This window comes from Marmota flaviventris, chromosome 2 (assembly GCF_047511675.1).
Source record: "Marmota flaviventris isolate mMarFla1 chromosome 2, mMarFla1.hap1, whole genome shotgun sequence".
Lineage (NCBI taxonomy): Eukaryota > Metazoa > Chordata > Mammalia > Rodentia > Sciuridae > Marmota > Marmota flaviventris.
The window spans coordinates 12,063,137-12,079,251 of NC_092499.1; the positions used below are offsets into that span (position 1 = coordinate 12,063,137).

Here is a 16,115-nt window from a genome sequence, read left to right on the forward strand (position 1 = left end):
AACTCATTTTTCCATTGTCTTTGGGCTTCCATTGTGCTATTATAAAGTTTGTTGTCAGTCTATCTTTAATGTCTTTTCTCTTGGTTGCTGTTAAAATAGTTTCTTTGTCTTGGTTTTTCTGTCAAATTATACCTATTCATATAAATTATGACATAAGCAGGTAACACTTCAGTTTATTTGTAATCATTTTAGGGCTCCTTGTGCTTCCTGAATCAGAAAATTAATGATTTCTATTAACATTGCAATTGATAAAATGCCTATTTTGCATTTTTGAAACACTTATTAGATATATGTTAGAACTTCTCTTTATATCCTTCATCTTTTTATTGCACTTTGTTACATTGTATGTGATTTCTTCAGGTCTAGTTTCCATTGCACTAATTCTCTCTTTAGCTATGTTTAATTCAATGTTTATACTGTCAATGATCACTTAGATTCCACACTTGGAATGTGATTTTTTCTCATGTGAGTGACTGATTTTCATTTCTAAACTTTCTATTTTATTCTAATCAGTCTGTTTTGTGATGACTATATTTCTTCCTGCATTTTTTCTTATCTTTTATATACTTGGCTTAAAGCATGATTTTATAATCTTTGTCTTGTTTTCATATTGGTCATTCTTGGAGGAGACAACTTGCTATTTATAGACTTTGTTAATCTAGCTTGTAGTAGGTTATTTCTTCAATTTAGAGAGAGTTAATTTTAAGTTCTGAGCTCATGTTTTTGCCCTTTTCATTCTTATAAAATTAACTAAACATTTTAAGTCATGTTTATTACATTTTTATCAGAATTCTGTATTCTAAGTGGGATAGTTTCCAGGTTATCTGGACTGCCATGTTGCCGGAAAAGGAAGTCTCCTAAGCTCTTGCTTTTCCATGCTTTTTCTTTTAATTATGTAAGTAGATACTGCTGTTTTAAAACTGTTTCTTATAGTTTCTCATTATCTTTGAAGAAAGTAGGACACTCTTGATTAATACTATCTATAAATAACAATCATGTTGTGTTGGAGAAATGAGGAAGGATAGATGACAACAGGTAGTGAAATGTCACTAAAATTATGAAGGTATATAATGTATAATAGCATTCAAAATCACAGATATCTCAAATTTGTAATGCTGGGAAGTCAATACTTATAGTAATCAATACTTATAGTGCCCATCACATGACGTACAAACTCATTGTGAGTCTTCCTCCCTAAAACAGGTAGAATTTAAATAAATTAAACATAAAGACAATTAAGAATTAGAATGAATTCTAAAAATAAAACATCTTTTTGTTGTAGTTGTACTTTTTTAAAGTGAAATAAAGGGGGAGAGTTATTTTTTTAAGAAAAATTTAAAAGAATTTAAAAATGCTGATTCTCTTAGTAGAAAATATATTGCTCCAGGCAGGGTAATAAATAGTTTATAATCAGGCCAAAGAGAAGATTATCATGGAATATTTAATGTGGCAGAATGGACACAAGTTGGTAAGAAAGAAGACAAGGGCATTTGAAATAGAATGAAAGCCTTGTTATAAAATTAGGTTTTTATGAAGAAAATAAAGGGTTCATAGTCTTGGTGACATGAATAAAGGGGCATTCTGAGTGTTTAAGCAGAAACAACAGAAACAGAGACCCCATTGAAAAGACATTTGGAAAATTTGGAGATCAAGAGGGTAATACTCGCACACTGTCCTAGGAACAAAAGTGCTCCAAGTTTTCCTGGCCTTCTGCTTTTCCATCAGGACAGCATGTGCCGGTTCCGATAAGGCTGCTGTACTAACTGGGCAAGCGGTATTCTTCCACTTTCTCAGCTGTGGGGAGGGGGGTTGCTAAAGATAATTCAATAGAGGAACCATGATCAGGACAAGATGACAAAAGATGAGATTTGAATCGCAGAGGCCATGAACCCAGAACTGGGAGAAAGACAAATGATGAGCCTTAAGGTGCTTCACAGGCTTCTACAGATGACCAGCTGGTGTTGTTCCCCTCTGGGTATAAAAATGATAGGTAGTGACGCCTCACCCACTGACCTTGGGATGGTGACCTTGAAAAGGACCTTAAAAGATCATTAAGACAGTTAATATCCCTCACTGAAAGTACCCCTGGAAGTTTGCTGGCAGCTGGAAGTTTGCTGGGGCCCCTTCGGCTGTGGCTCTCAACATCCACGATACTCGATTCTCCAAATCTGCATATTTTAGAAATATTTGTGTATATTGTTTTCTAAAGTGTTTTCTTCCAATACTATTTATCAGACTTTAGAAGAACTATTAATTTTTAAGGTATTAAAGCAAGTAAATAATAGGGATTTGACACTGATTAGAAAGACTATATTTCTGCCAGTTCCCAGTTTCACAGGAGCACACACATGCAACCTTACCTTACTGAAAGCTCGGTAACATAAGCCACACAGTTCCACCAGGTAGGCCAGAGTGAAGACAGCATTCTGAATTACAAAGCTGAGCAGTTTTGAAAATGGTTCCAACAAACTCTGCAATGAGATTGGGGCCAAATAAAATGTCTGTCTGTTTCCTTCATAAAGAAAACCATTAAAGTATCATTATATTTTAATGGAATTATTCTTTTTTATTTAAAATCGTTGCCAGGTGGCCACTGTAGCAACCCTGGTGGTCTAATTAAAGTATAACTACACCTTTAACCAGTGACTCAAAGAGCATGATTTTATTGTTCAAAAACTTCATTTTTCCACATGGCATCATTTACAAACCATCTGACTACCACTCTACCACCCTGTTCACCCTAAGAAATCCAGCCCCAGTGAGGTCTGCTTTAGGATTTTCCACTCTATCCTCAGAACCTCTAAGTATCTGGTTCTTCAGCTTCAGATCCTCCAGAAGCCTGTCTCCGCAGTTCACTAGTGCAAACCACTCTGTCATATAAGAACCCAAGTATAATTAGCTTGGATAGAAACCCTTCCTCAGCTTCCTGCCAAGGAAGACTTTGTTCATTTGGTTTCTTCATCTGAATCCCATCCACAAAGGGCCAGTTCTAATTTCTTAGTACACTTTATTAAGTTTTTAGGAACATTTTTTGAGCACCTACTGAGTGTTAGGCAGAGCTCATTGCTTTCATACAGTTTATCACATTCAAATTTTTTAACTATCCTAGGAAACAGCATGTTAGTTAATGACACAGCTCTAGAATCTGATTTAAGTGTGTTCACACTAGTTCTGATGACATTAAATAAGCGATCTAACCTGTCTGAGACTTAGTTTTCTCCTTCTCTAAAAGTGGAAAAATAATAGATTACACACATTAGGGTTGTTGTGAGAATTACAGGAGATAATGTATGCAAAGAACTTGGCAACAGTAAGCTCTCCATTCATTATGAACCCTCTGAAGCTTTAGTATCACTCTGTGTTCACAGCAGAATCAGTTAAGTACACAACTAACTTCCCTAAGGCCATACAGCTATGGAATGGGATTCAACTCCAAATTCCAGGGCAATTTTCCAGAGGTTTAACTGCTCTGCAGAGAAGTCAGGGTTTTAACTAGACTCCCAAAGACTTCCATGCCATGATTTTCACTACTTCTCAACCACTGTAGTCCGGAGTGTCTGGATTATAAAAGTAATACATGTTTAATGTAAAACACAGGATATGTAGGAAAGTACTCATGAAGAAATAAAAGTCATGCATACTACTATTTCATGTTTTTTTTTTGTTATATTTCCCTTCATCATTGTTTCCCAGTTTAGTTATCTGAATTTTCACATAAGATCAAATATGTTTATAATATAATATTTTTATTAGCTTAATAACATTAAGAATTTCTAGTGCCACTTAATTCTTATAACCCATTCATTTTAATAGCCACAAAATCAAATTTTCTATAAGTAATACCCTAATAAATATATTTCAGCATAAAAATTTTATTATCATTTTCTTCCTTAGAATAGATTCCTAGAAAAGGAAAAACTAAATCAACAATATGTGCATTTTTGAGGTTTTTTTCCTTCCTTATTGATACAAAACTGAATTCCCTACATGTTAGTTGCTCCTGAACATAAGAATTGTCTTCCATTTATTTGTACTCCCCAGAGAAACTATTGTGTTTTCCAAGTAGGGAATCCTACACTTTTTGGAACAGTGCTGTTGGTTCAGCATTTTTTGTTCAAATGCTACTGATTTGAAACTCTGACACAGAGGGTGGGGATAGGAATACCTCTCAAGTTGACACATAAGCACTCTCATTGGTCAAAAAGAGAAACTCCAATTCAAAGTTATAAAGAAAATTGCTCTTAGCAAAGCCAGCATGGTGATGGAACAACAGAAAAATAGGACCCAAAGAACCTATGTTGAAGTTTCAAATATTCTAGGAACCAGCTGTGTGACCTTAGCTAAGACACTTCAACTCTCTGAGCCTGTTTCTGTATCTATAAATGAGTAGATCGAACCAAATGATCTCTTTGCAACTTTCCAGCATAAACTTTCTAGCTTTGTCTATAAAAGCACAGTCTAGGTAAACAGTTGCAGAAAACATGCACTATTGGTATATTAAGTAGTAATTACAAACTATTGCAAATCAAACTATATCACCACCGAATATAATGCAATTCACAATGGTAACAGGGATACAGAATGAGATACAGTACTGGAGTCCATGAAGCTCATGGACTCCCTGGGGAGGCTTTGAGACTATCAAGTGCTAACACAGCTCAGTCACGTGCTGTGGGAGCTGATACAGGACACAGATGTTACTAATAATATGAGCATTTTAAAAAATTTAAATGGGACCTTGAAGAATGAGTTCATCTCACTGAAGAGTTCAAAGAATTTCAGGAAAGAAAAAGGTCTAAGCAAAGGCAAAGAGGGTATGAAATGAAATAAGACTACATGGAACGCACTGAGCCCGCGGCCTGACACTTGGTAAGAGTTCAACAAATGGCGTTGTTGCCTTGAGGAAGATAACGATGCTGACTCACAGGAGCACAGGCGGCAGTGGTGGACAATCAAGCAGAGACTAAGCTGGAAAGTAGGCTGGTGAGTAATGAGGTAACTTTTGTGTGCCATGTTAAGGATTTCCGACACTATCCTGAAAGAAATCAAGCACTGTCCAAGATTTTTAAGGAAGGAACCAACATGATGCGCTGTTCAGAAGGATCACCTCATTAGTCTATGGAGGAGGGGTTGGTAGGTGTAGCCTAGGCCTCGGGAACCTACTACACATGGTGACCTTATGTTGTATTAGCCAATGACCTGGTGTGAGGAAAGGAACGGATATCAGGACTGTGTCTTCTGTATTGCTATGCACCTGTCTTTATAGGTTAAAAAATGACCAAAAAAAGAACTGGCTATATTTTTCTGAAGCATACATACCCTTGTGGCATTGGTAGAGGGTATCTTCAAGAGGCATATCATAATTCTCAAACTGGAATCTAAAGAACACTGTGAATAAACATGAAGAAAGAATTCAGTTCCTTTAACATATCTTTTGTACATCGTATTTCTTATATTTATTTTTGTAAAAAGAAAAATCTGAAATATAACTACCTCTGTTCAGTTTCCCATGCCATATATTCATGTTGAAAACAATTATTTTAGGTTAAAATATTTTAATAAAACAATTAAAATAAGTAAATAATTAAACACAGCTTCTAAACTATTTTTCAAAGACACAGCTCTAGAATTTAATCATACAGAAAGTTGCACGGAGAATCAGATAGCCGGCTGGATGAATGGACACACAGGTGGACAAGAGGACTTTACATAAATCCAATTCTAAAGAGATAACACTAATTTGTAAACGACCATGTTAGAAATAGAACAAAATCAAACTTATTTAAGAATGATTAGTCCAAATAAGAAATAGTTTCACCTTCACTTTCTCTGCCATGAAAAGACATGAAAAAAGTCTGAGGGAAAGTATTAAAATTTTTATAAGGGAAAAATTAGACTTTCAAATTTATTAGAGTTCCATTTTGGCAAAACTTCACATCAAAATGTACTTTTCAAATTGAGTTTACTGGGACTTGGGGGAAATGTTACAGCAAGAATAAACAACGAGCAGGGCGTGGTGACCCACGCCTGCAATCCCAGTAGCTGTGGAGGCTGAGGCAGGAGGATCACAAGTTCAAAGCCAGCCTCAGCAACTTACTGAGACCCTGTCTTAAAATAAAAAGTAAAAGCGCTGGGGATGTGGTTCAGCAGTTAAGCAACCCTGGGTTCAATCCTGGTACCAAAAAAGAGAATAAACAATAATATTGTTTAACATTCTGAACACATCACAATAGCAGGCTATAGTTCAATTTCTGCAGCTGTGTATTTTAATCTCTTTAAGATACTGTAAATTAAGCCAGTGATTCTTCAGGTGGAATCCCGGGACCAGCAGCATGCCCATTACCTGAAAACTTGTTTGGCTGTCAATCCCCTGGCCCCACCCCTACTGAATCAGAACTCTCAAATCAGTCCCAGTGATCTGTATGTTAGGGACACTGATGCACACTGGAGGTTGAGACCCACTTTTCTAAACTGGTGAAACCATGTGTTTTTCAAAGGCTTATAATTTCCTCGGAGATGAAAAACAAAACAGAAGCAGTGCCCAGATCTGACCCAGCAGGGGAAATTCTTACATAAATACTGAAAGCATCTCACAAGTACTTTCTAAAGGAACTGCTGGCCTGTTTAATGTGCTCAATACCCATCACGGTTGATGTGAAATTTACTTAATTTAAACCAGGGGCTGAAAACTGGCTGCTCATGAGGCCCTCCCAGTGATTTAAAAATCAGGAAATGTCATCCTAGAAAAGATGGGAAAATCCACAACATGACACCTCATTTCTCACATAACTACTGGGGTAGCAGTTGACCCCAGCAGAAGGACTGGTACATTACAATTTTTAAGAGTCTGGTCCCAATTCTTATTATTATCTTAGATCATTCCACTTTAGTCATTAACCTTGTAGGCAGGGTCCCTACGGGCAGAGCTGATTATCACAAACTAGGCATTTCAGTAATTTATAGCTGGCAATACTTCCAACTGATCAGTGTTCACGTTAAATATTTTGACTATCACATCTGCACCTGGTCATTCGAATTTGTCATACCTGCTGCACTCTTCTTAGAGTATGTGGCTTATTAGCAATAAATGACCCTGAATAACTCTGGTCTAAAGGAGATTCTATGTGGCTGAGTTAAAACACATATCCTTGATTTGTTTATGCATGTATGTACAGTAGTTATATACAGACATACTTCCAAAGTACTAATCCTCCTTGCTTGGATTTATTCAGCTACTCCAGATTTGTGGGTAAACAAGGATCACAGAATGAGAGAAGTAAAGATTCTTCCTGTGTATCCCTGTTTTGCAAACAAATGTCAAACTCAAAGCACACAGAAAAAGTTAAGGGTCCCTGACTCATCATCCTTACAGACCCTATTAGCAGTCTGCCAATTTAGCAACAATGCAGGTGGCTGATCTCTACAAAATTTTACATTCGTATAATACTCATTTCAGAAGTGGAGTTGTTAACATGTTACTTCACTTGTCAGATCAAGAAGCGATTCATTTGATTTCAAGTTAATTAAATCGTGCACAAAAAACAACCCAGATAATAATCTTCACTCTGCAGCTGACAGATTCCTTCTAGCCCTTTGGGATTTATCAAATCACTCAAGACTTTGCTTCTTGTGTTGCTCTCTAGAGATAAATGGTCAAAAGATAATTCACAGTGAAATCTGGAATCAGCTTACCTTCAGAGGTAAAACACCAGGCAGCTTGGCAAAAAATGTCTGAAACTGGTTGCTGATTGTGGTCCAGAGGCTACTAGGAGAATCCATGGGCAAAGCTTCCATGAAAGTAGCAATGTTTTCCAAACAGCGTATCATAGCACCCCCTGCTGGTAAATTCTTTTTGTTATTTAGACCCTAAAAACAAAAGCATAGGCAATCAACTGCTGAAACAGCATGGGAATTCAGACAGCTATTTGTTGAAGATCAGTTTTAAAATCACATATTCATGCTATATACATGCCTTGAGTGCCTACCATATGAGGCAATCATTGCAATAAGCAGGAGAAATGTAAAGAAAAATAGACACGTTCAGACAAACTCCAAGGAGTTGGGATCTGATTGAGAGGTGAAATGTGAGCAACAAATAAGAAATATCTTCTTAGGAGCTATCATTGATGTAGTTAGGTGCTAAAAGGACAAAAAAAATATTGCTGGCTGGAAAGAATTCTCCAGAACAAAGACTAAAACTTAAAAATTAAGGAGCAGGAGCTTCCCTTCTAGCAATGGCTGAATGACCAGGCCTCGGAGCAGAGGCTTGAACCTGAGTCTTGCGATACAACACTGCTCTGTGAATAAGCACATTGCGGATCTTGGAATCCAAATCTCGCCATACAGTAATGCTCTACCCACCATTCATTTTGAAAATTCAGAGCAGGATAGTTTTGTGGAGGTGAGTTTTCAATCCTGGGGTTCACCACTTAGTTGGAAGTCTAGAAGTTTTAAATGAATAGAAATACACACAAAATCTAAATTTAATTTTCAAGTTAAATGACTTTGGATTTCTCCCGCTGGAGTACTCAATGGAGTGACTCAAATAGGGCATGCAATTTCGTCTGGGGCCCAGGGTGTCATTAAAGCAAACCTACCTCCAAGAGCTGGCTGAGAGCAGCAATAGAGCTCAGCTCATTGAAGTCCATGAGAGATGTGGCTAAGGTCCGCAAAAAAGTCCCATCTGCAAAGTGAACAATCAGCTTTAGTAGAGATCGGGTTTCAGAGACTCAGCAAGTCTGTTGTGTCCAGACCTCAGCAGGGGAATTACCTTTGATGGTGCTCTGGAACAGCTGCGGGAAGATGCCATTTGGGGCCAGTTGATGGAAGATGCAGCGCAGGAACTGCTTGGCCACCCCTGCTGCATTGCCAGGAACCATCATGCTGCGTTCCAGCAGGGAGAGAAGATGCAAGAGACCATGGGCCAAGAGTCTATTTATTTAGAGTTGAAGCATTTACACAACAATCTTATGTAAAACCTGTCATTTCCATCAGTAAAATAAAATAGTCTAGTCAAACCTAATCCCTGTTAACAATTTTTTTTTTTTTTTTTTTTTTTTTAGAAAAAGAAAACCATAAGGGCTGGGAGTCTTGCTTGGCTCAGTGGTAGAGCGCTTGCCTGGCATGTGTGAGACTCTGGGTTCAATCATCAGCACTGCATATAAATAAGTAAAAGATCCATTGACAACTAAAAATAATATTTAAAAAAAAAGAAAGAAAGAGAAAATCATGAAATTCCAGAGTGATCCCTGGCTTGCTGTAGGCCTCCTAAAGTATGTATGAGGGTTCCCAGGACCAGTGGGGAAAGGTGACCTGCAAAGGCCTCATGTCTAGAGAATGGCAGAGTTAGGACAAGAACCCTGGATGAGAACTATCAGCAAGATCCTCCCAAGAAAGTGTAATTGGCTAAGCAAGAGCTGTTCTTAGGGAAAATGCAGTGAGGGAGAGGTTCTTCCCGGCTGGGAGACCTGGGGAGTCTTCCTGGGGCACCCAAGCTGGCACCTGTGGAAAGGATAGGACTTTGACAGGTGCATTTCCTCCACCCACTGTTCACTTCTGCATGTCAAAAAGGGGAACCAAGAGATCTTCATGTGGCCCTGCCCCTTAGACCAAGGGACCAGAAGGGAGACTTCCTGAGGTGGTTAGTAAGTTACCAGAAGGAAGAAAGAAGAAATCAAACCACTCAGGTAGGTGAAGGGTGAAAAGTTCTGCTTACCTAATTATAATAGGTATAATTATACCTCATTATGCAAGCCCACCCTGAAATGCTGGTTCAAACTTTTAAGACAGAAATGTTCTTCAGGAAAAAAAAAAAAAAAACCCAAATGTATAATAACTTTAAGAAAATAGAGAAGAGAAGAAGGGAGCCTTTTCCACTTTGTTTTATGGGATTGCCATGACCCTAAAGCTAAAATCAGATAAAGTCATTATCAAAAGAAAGAAAGAAATGAAACTAAAAAGGAAACCAAAAAGAAATGGTAAGAGATAAAACAGACTTATACTTCTCATGGACACTGAATCCAACTATAGATTAAAAGAATGACAACATCATGACCAAGTAGGGTTTATCTAAGGAATATAGGAATAGTTTAATAATAAAAAATCAGTCAGTGTAATTAAATAAATTAAAAAGGACAAAACCTTTTGATTATTTCAATAGATACAAAAAATACAATTTACCAAAGTTAACACACATTCATGATTTTAAAAACTCAATAAACTGGAAATGGGCGAAGATCCTCAATTTGCTGAAGGGCATCTGTGAAAAACCTATAGCTAACATAACTAGCAGTGAGATACTGAATATTTTCCCTGTATGGCAGGAAACAAAGCAAAATGTCCACTCACACATTTCTATTACTTGTGGTTCTAGCCATTGTAGTAAGGTAATAAAAAGAAATAAAAGGAAGATCAAAAAGGAAGTAGTAAAACTATCACTGCTTGCAAATGATATGCTGTTTTTCCATGCAAAATCAAATCCTAAGGAATCTGCGAAGCAGCATCTGGAACTAATAAATGAATTTAGCTGGGCTATACTTAATATATAATAAACAATTTATATTTATATACCAGCAACAAAATGTTGAAAATAAAATTTTTCATAATTCCATTTACATTAGCATTAAAAAACAAAATTCTTGAGAATAAATTTAACAAAAGATATACACAAAATCTACCTGAAAACTAAAAAAACACTGCTTAGAGAATTTAAAGATCTAATGAAATGGAGACACATTATCATGTTCATGAATTGAATATTTCAATGTCATTTATATAAAATTGATTTATACTTTTAATATAATCCCAGAAGGCTTTTTTGATAAAAAAAATGAGAAGCATTAAAAATTTATATGGAAATGTAAAGACTCTAGATATCCAAACCAATCTTGAAAAAGATAAGTTAAAGTTGGAGGCCTCATACTGCCTGATTCAAGACTTACTACACAGCTACTATAATCAAGTGTGGGTATTAGCTTAAGGGTCAACACATAGAACATACACAAAACACATATAATAGACCTGCCCTTATATGGTATTTTGAGTTTAACAGACATTGTAGGGATCCATTGAGTTTTTTCCATTTTTAATGATGCTGAAATAACTATATCCACCCTGGATAAAAAAGAATGCCCTAGCCCTAATTCACACAATACATAAAAATTAATTTGAGATGGATCATATAAATGCTAAACATAAACACTAAAACCATAAAGTTTTAGAAGGAAACACTGGGGAATATCTGCATGACTTGGAAGGAGACAAAATGTTCTTAGACAAATAACAGGAAGCAACAATTGTAATTTTTTAAAAAGTTTTAATAAATTAGAATTCATCTGGATTAAATATTCCTCAGCAAATAATACCATTAAGAAAAGGAATAGATAAGTCCAAGACTGGGTGAATATGTTCTTCAAATATTTAATAAAGGACTATATTCAGAATATGTAAAGAATTCCTACAACTCTGGATAAAGACAACAATTCAATTAAAAAGATGCAAAAGATTTGAGCAGACATTTCACAAAAGAATATATCAAAGGATGGAATTTAAAACTACAATGAGATACCCACTAAACACCCACCTGAGTGGTTAAAATTTTAAGTCAACAACACTAAATATGGCAAAGATGTGGAACAATCCCAAGTCTCATACATTGATGATGGGAATATAACATGGTTACTATTTTATACATAACAGAAATGTTACAACAATCTCTATATAAGCATCTTTATGTAAGAGAAGTGCTGGTGATTTCTTATGACATTAAACATACTCCTATCCTGTGAGACATGAATCCATCCCCAAGAGAAAATGCAAACATTTTTTACAAAAAGGCTTGTATAAGAATATTCATAGCAGTTCTATTTATAATTGCCCCAAACCAGAAATAACCCAAAGTCCTTCAACAGAAAGTGAATAAACAAACTATAGGACACTATTCAGCTCTGGAAAAGAAACAAACTACAGATATAAGCAACAACATGGATAAATCTCAAGACACTGTTGAGTAAAGCAGTCAGACACAAAAGAGCATATGTGGTTTAATTCCATTACATGAAGCCCTACGATAGACAAAACTAATCCATGGTAGAAGAACATCACAATAGTGTCAGCCTCTCTGGAGGTGGACATTGGCTTTAAGCATTTTCACTCCCCATTACTAGTGGGATTATTGTGTTGTAGCTGCTGCACACACAGAATGCAGGCAGATCAGGGTGAGAAAGGCAGTTATGCAGGTTTGTGACTTGTCTTTTGGGAAGGATACCCAAGAGAAAAATAATACCCAGTCTTTCATATCTTGTGACTAACATAACTTCAGGTGGTTAGCATTTAGTGGGTGATAGCCACTCATGGTGCTGGCTCTCACCTAGGCCCTCCACCTCAGTAAGTGGCACATCCCTCCACCAGTTGTTCATACCAAAGCCTGGGTGTCATTCTTGCCTCCTCTCTACCTCTGCAGCAAACATCCAATCTATCAGAAAATTCTGTTGGCTCTATGATATTTCCTTTATCTAAAGTATTTCCTGAATTATCCTTAATGTGACAACTCCTCACCACCTGAGAGCAAGTCACCATCCTCCTCTACTTGCTCCACTGAAATGGTTTCTAAACTGACTTCCCTGCTTCCACTCACTCCCGTGACTTGTTTCAAATCATATAAGCCAGAGTGATCTTTTATTTTTCTTCTTTTTAATTCTTCCTTTTTAAAATTTTTAATTTTCGCTAAGATACACTGGCACACACCTGAAATCCCAGAGGCTTGGGAGGCTGATGCAGGAGGATCATGATTTCAAAGCCAGCCTCAGCCACTTAGTAAGGCCCTAAGCAACCTAGGGAGTCCTTGTCTCAAAATGAAAAATAAAAAGGGCTGGGGATGGGGCTCAGTGGTTGAATGCCTCTGAGTTCAATCCCTGGAATAATAATAATAATAATAATAATAATAATAATAATAATAATTTCCTTTCTAATAAGAACACAACATAAGACCTATCCTCTTAAATTTTTAAGTGTGCAATACATTATTGTTGAGTCTAGATACAGTGTTGTAGAGCTCCTTAACTGACATTTATGCCTGCTGATTGATTCCCTACTTCCCCTTCCCTAGACCACCAAAATCATTCCACTCTGAGTCTAGGAATTTGACCAGAGAGTGATCCTTTCAAAGCACAAGATCAAGTATGTGCTCCAATGGCTCCCTGTTTTATTCAGCAACAGCTCAACTTCTTAAGTAACCTACGGGGCTTTACCTGGCCTGGCTCCCACTACCTGGTCCATCCCATCTGCCATCCTTTCTATGCTCATTTCAGCCACATTATTAGTTCATCCCCTAAATGCACCAGGCATTGTCCTAACTTAACACATCTGCCCTGGCTGCTGGTTCCATAAAGCACCGCATGGATTGCTCTTACTCTGCTCAGGCTTGGCTTAATTATCTCTTCTGCAGAGAGGTTATCCTTGACCACTGTATCTAAAATGACCATTTCCAGTCCCTCTCTAGCACCTACACTTTAATTGATTTTCATAGCACTTTGCACTAAATGATATTAAACCACATTATCAATTTACTTGTTGATTGATTTCCTTATTCCTCTTCAACTTGAATGTAGGTTCCATGAGAGCCAGGATTGGGTATGCTTTTCACCATTGTATTCTCAACATCACTAGGTAACCCCATAAACACTTGTTGGAAGAATTGATGTAAGTTTCTCTATACTTTTTTATTCATAACACTTAGTATGTTTTAAAATTACAAATTTGTGTGAATATTTCATTCATGTTTACCTCCCCAACAGAGCACAAAACCCCACTGAGAGTAGGAATCCAGTTAGTTTTGCCCCTAATTAAAGCCTAAGTATCGAGCACAGGGTAGGCTTAAAAGTATTCTTTTACTAAAACGAGTGAATTAATGAATGATAAACAAAGGCATGAACTCAAATCAAACAACTAGTGCTTTCTGGAATTGTGACTGGAACCAACAATAACCCTTTCTTGGAATAAGATCATGTCTTAGAAACAGGATGAACATGCACAGGAAACAAAAAGAAAGTGAGATCCGGGCCCATTGTAGGATCTTACCTTTCTGCTTGGTTAGAAAAGGTAGTGCTGGATGCCAATCTAGGAAACAAAGTAAACAGAGTCACACAAATTTCTTAGCTATTCATGATCAAATGCTGTAGTATTGAGGTGGACCTGTTGTGGTTCAGAAACAGGGGGACTTGTGTAACGCCTTTTGACCAGGGACAGAAGGCCCACTCAGAGGTCAGTGTCCCAGCCCCAAAACCTGCCTTCTGCATTAAATCAGATATTTCCATAGAGTGACACATAGTCAAAATCAGTTTGCTGTCACTGGCCAACCTACAAAATGGCTTCCACTGCCAAGTCAGGACCATAGAAACCAGGACAATACTTGCCCAACTCATTCCCATGTTAACTCAAATTCATCACAGTCTACAACCTCTGAAACCTGTCTACAAACAAATCACAAATTGTAAAAACCACTATGAGTTAGTAAAATAGATAACAGGTATTTGTCAGCTACCTGTTGAATAAAAACAATGAGAAAACTGTTGTATTGAGAACAGAAATATGTTAGGTTAAATAATCGATATATAACATAATTTTGAAAGGTATAATTATATGGTTCTGTATAAATGAATATCCCATATGTCATCATATACAAAGAGAATGTACTACATTGGTAGATTTAGAAAAATATATTTTAATCAGTAAAGCATTAAAGAAACAAATAGGGAGAGGGTCACAAATCAATTCACCTAAGGCTACAGAAGTGACCTGAGCCAAGAACCCATTTGGAGAGGAACAATGGCTCCCAGCTACCACTAACACCAGACAGGATTCCAGGCTGCTTTGGTTGTGGGTCCTCTCATTTTACAGTGAGTTGAAAGACATTTGCAAATAAACTGAATAGTAATTAAGGGTACAGGAAATGTGTATGTCTTAAAGAATGTACCTGAAAAAGGGGACAGGTAAAATTCAAGAGGCATCCAGGTAGAGAGCAAAATACAAACAAAATCTCATGGAGAAGTTCAACTAACAAATGAAAGGATTAGCTGAGTTTACAGAGTCTTAGAAAACCCTGGGAATGGTGCCTGTGCTCCTGACCAGCAGGGAGTAAAGGAAATGGTTGTAAATCCACATTGCCTCCTCCATTCTTTGCAGTGGAACTGAGGCATGTAATAAGGAAGCTCCTAATTAGGAAGTGGATGAATCTGTTCTCTTGGAAGCTTTGGCCATGAGGCTTAGGTTTCTAGAATCCTGACAGTTTGCATGAAATATTTTCCCTATTCCCCCTTAGTCTTTCAAAGAACAGAGATTTTTATATATATATATATATAATGCAAAAATGTGTCTGCTACCGTTTTTTCTTGCTTTTCTTCAAAGCTTATGTGTTTCCATCCTACTAATTGGCAATGCTTGAACATGGGTTATTCTAATTTATGTTAAAACAACAAAAACAATCCCCTCAATAACTTAGATCAACTGTTTCAAGAACATAATAACAGATCAAAATAATAATTCCATCTCCTCTGAAACTAAAAAGTATTGATAGTAGGAATTGTGACCACGCATTAATAACAACCCTCAATTCCATTAGTATTGCTGAAAGCTGATATAATGTTTATTCCACAATTATTAAGATCAGCCAAAATGAAGGGTTAAAGGACATAGTTCATGTTTTCTCTTCTCCATATCCCCATGCTTATCACTTCCTCTGCATTCGGCCACTCTGAAGGTGAAGGTGGAATGGTTACACTTCACTTTATACTGTCTCTGCACATATGACTCTAAAGATGTTACAAAAAAATCTGCAGAGAGGGAGATAACAGGGTCTTATACTTTGGGGGTCAAGTTTTTAATGTTTTTCTTGTTTACACTGAAATCAGTATTTCGTCATTTAAAAAAAAAAGGCTTAATTTTAGCTCCATTAAGATTCATGCTCTTCTCTCAAATGCCAGGAATTTTCAGAATTCAGTTCTTGTCCTACCCCAGTGAAATCTTTTCCTTCTATAGCACTTACACTCATATTACTCATCATAGCACTTAATCTATGTCCCACCTGTACCCCAGTGGCCATTCAACATAGCACTTAATCG

The 16,115-nt window shown here is 36.9% G+C and overlaps 1 protein-coding gene across 3 annotated transcripts in view; it reads right to left on the reverse strand.

Moving 5' to 3' along the window:
- Positions 1-16,115, reverse strand: part of Unc79 (unc-79 homolog, NALCN channel complex subunit) — a 216,084-nt gene that overhangs the window by 45,294 nt on the left and 154,675 nt on the right. For all 3 annotated transcript variants that reach the window (XM_071606555.1, XM_027931618.3, XM_071606553.1), the window contains 6 exons: positions 14,077-14,115; positions 8,771-8,883; positions 8,598-8,683; positions 7,693-7,866; positions 5,320-5,388; positions 2,361-2,471 (listed from right to left, as the gene is read on the reverse strand). In XM_071606555.1, coding sequence (XP_071462656.1) covers positions 2,361-2,471; positions 5,320-5,388; positions 7,693-7,866; positions 8,598-8,683; positions 8,771-8,883; positions 14,077-14,115 — 592 coding nt within the window. The remainder of the gene's footprint in view (positions 1-2,360; positions 2,472-5,319; positions 5,389-7,692; positions 7,867-8,597; positions 8,684-8,770; positions 8,884-14,076; positions 14,116-16,115) is intronic.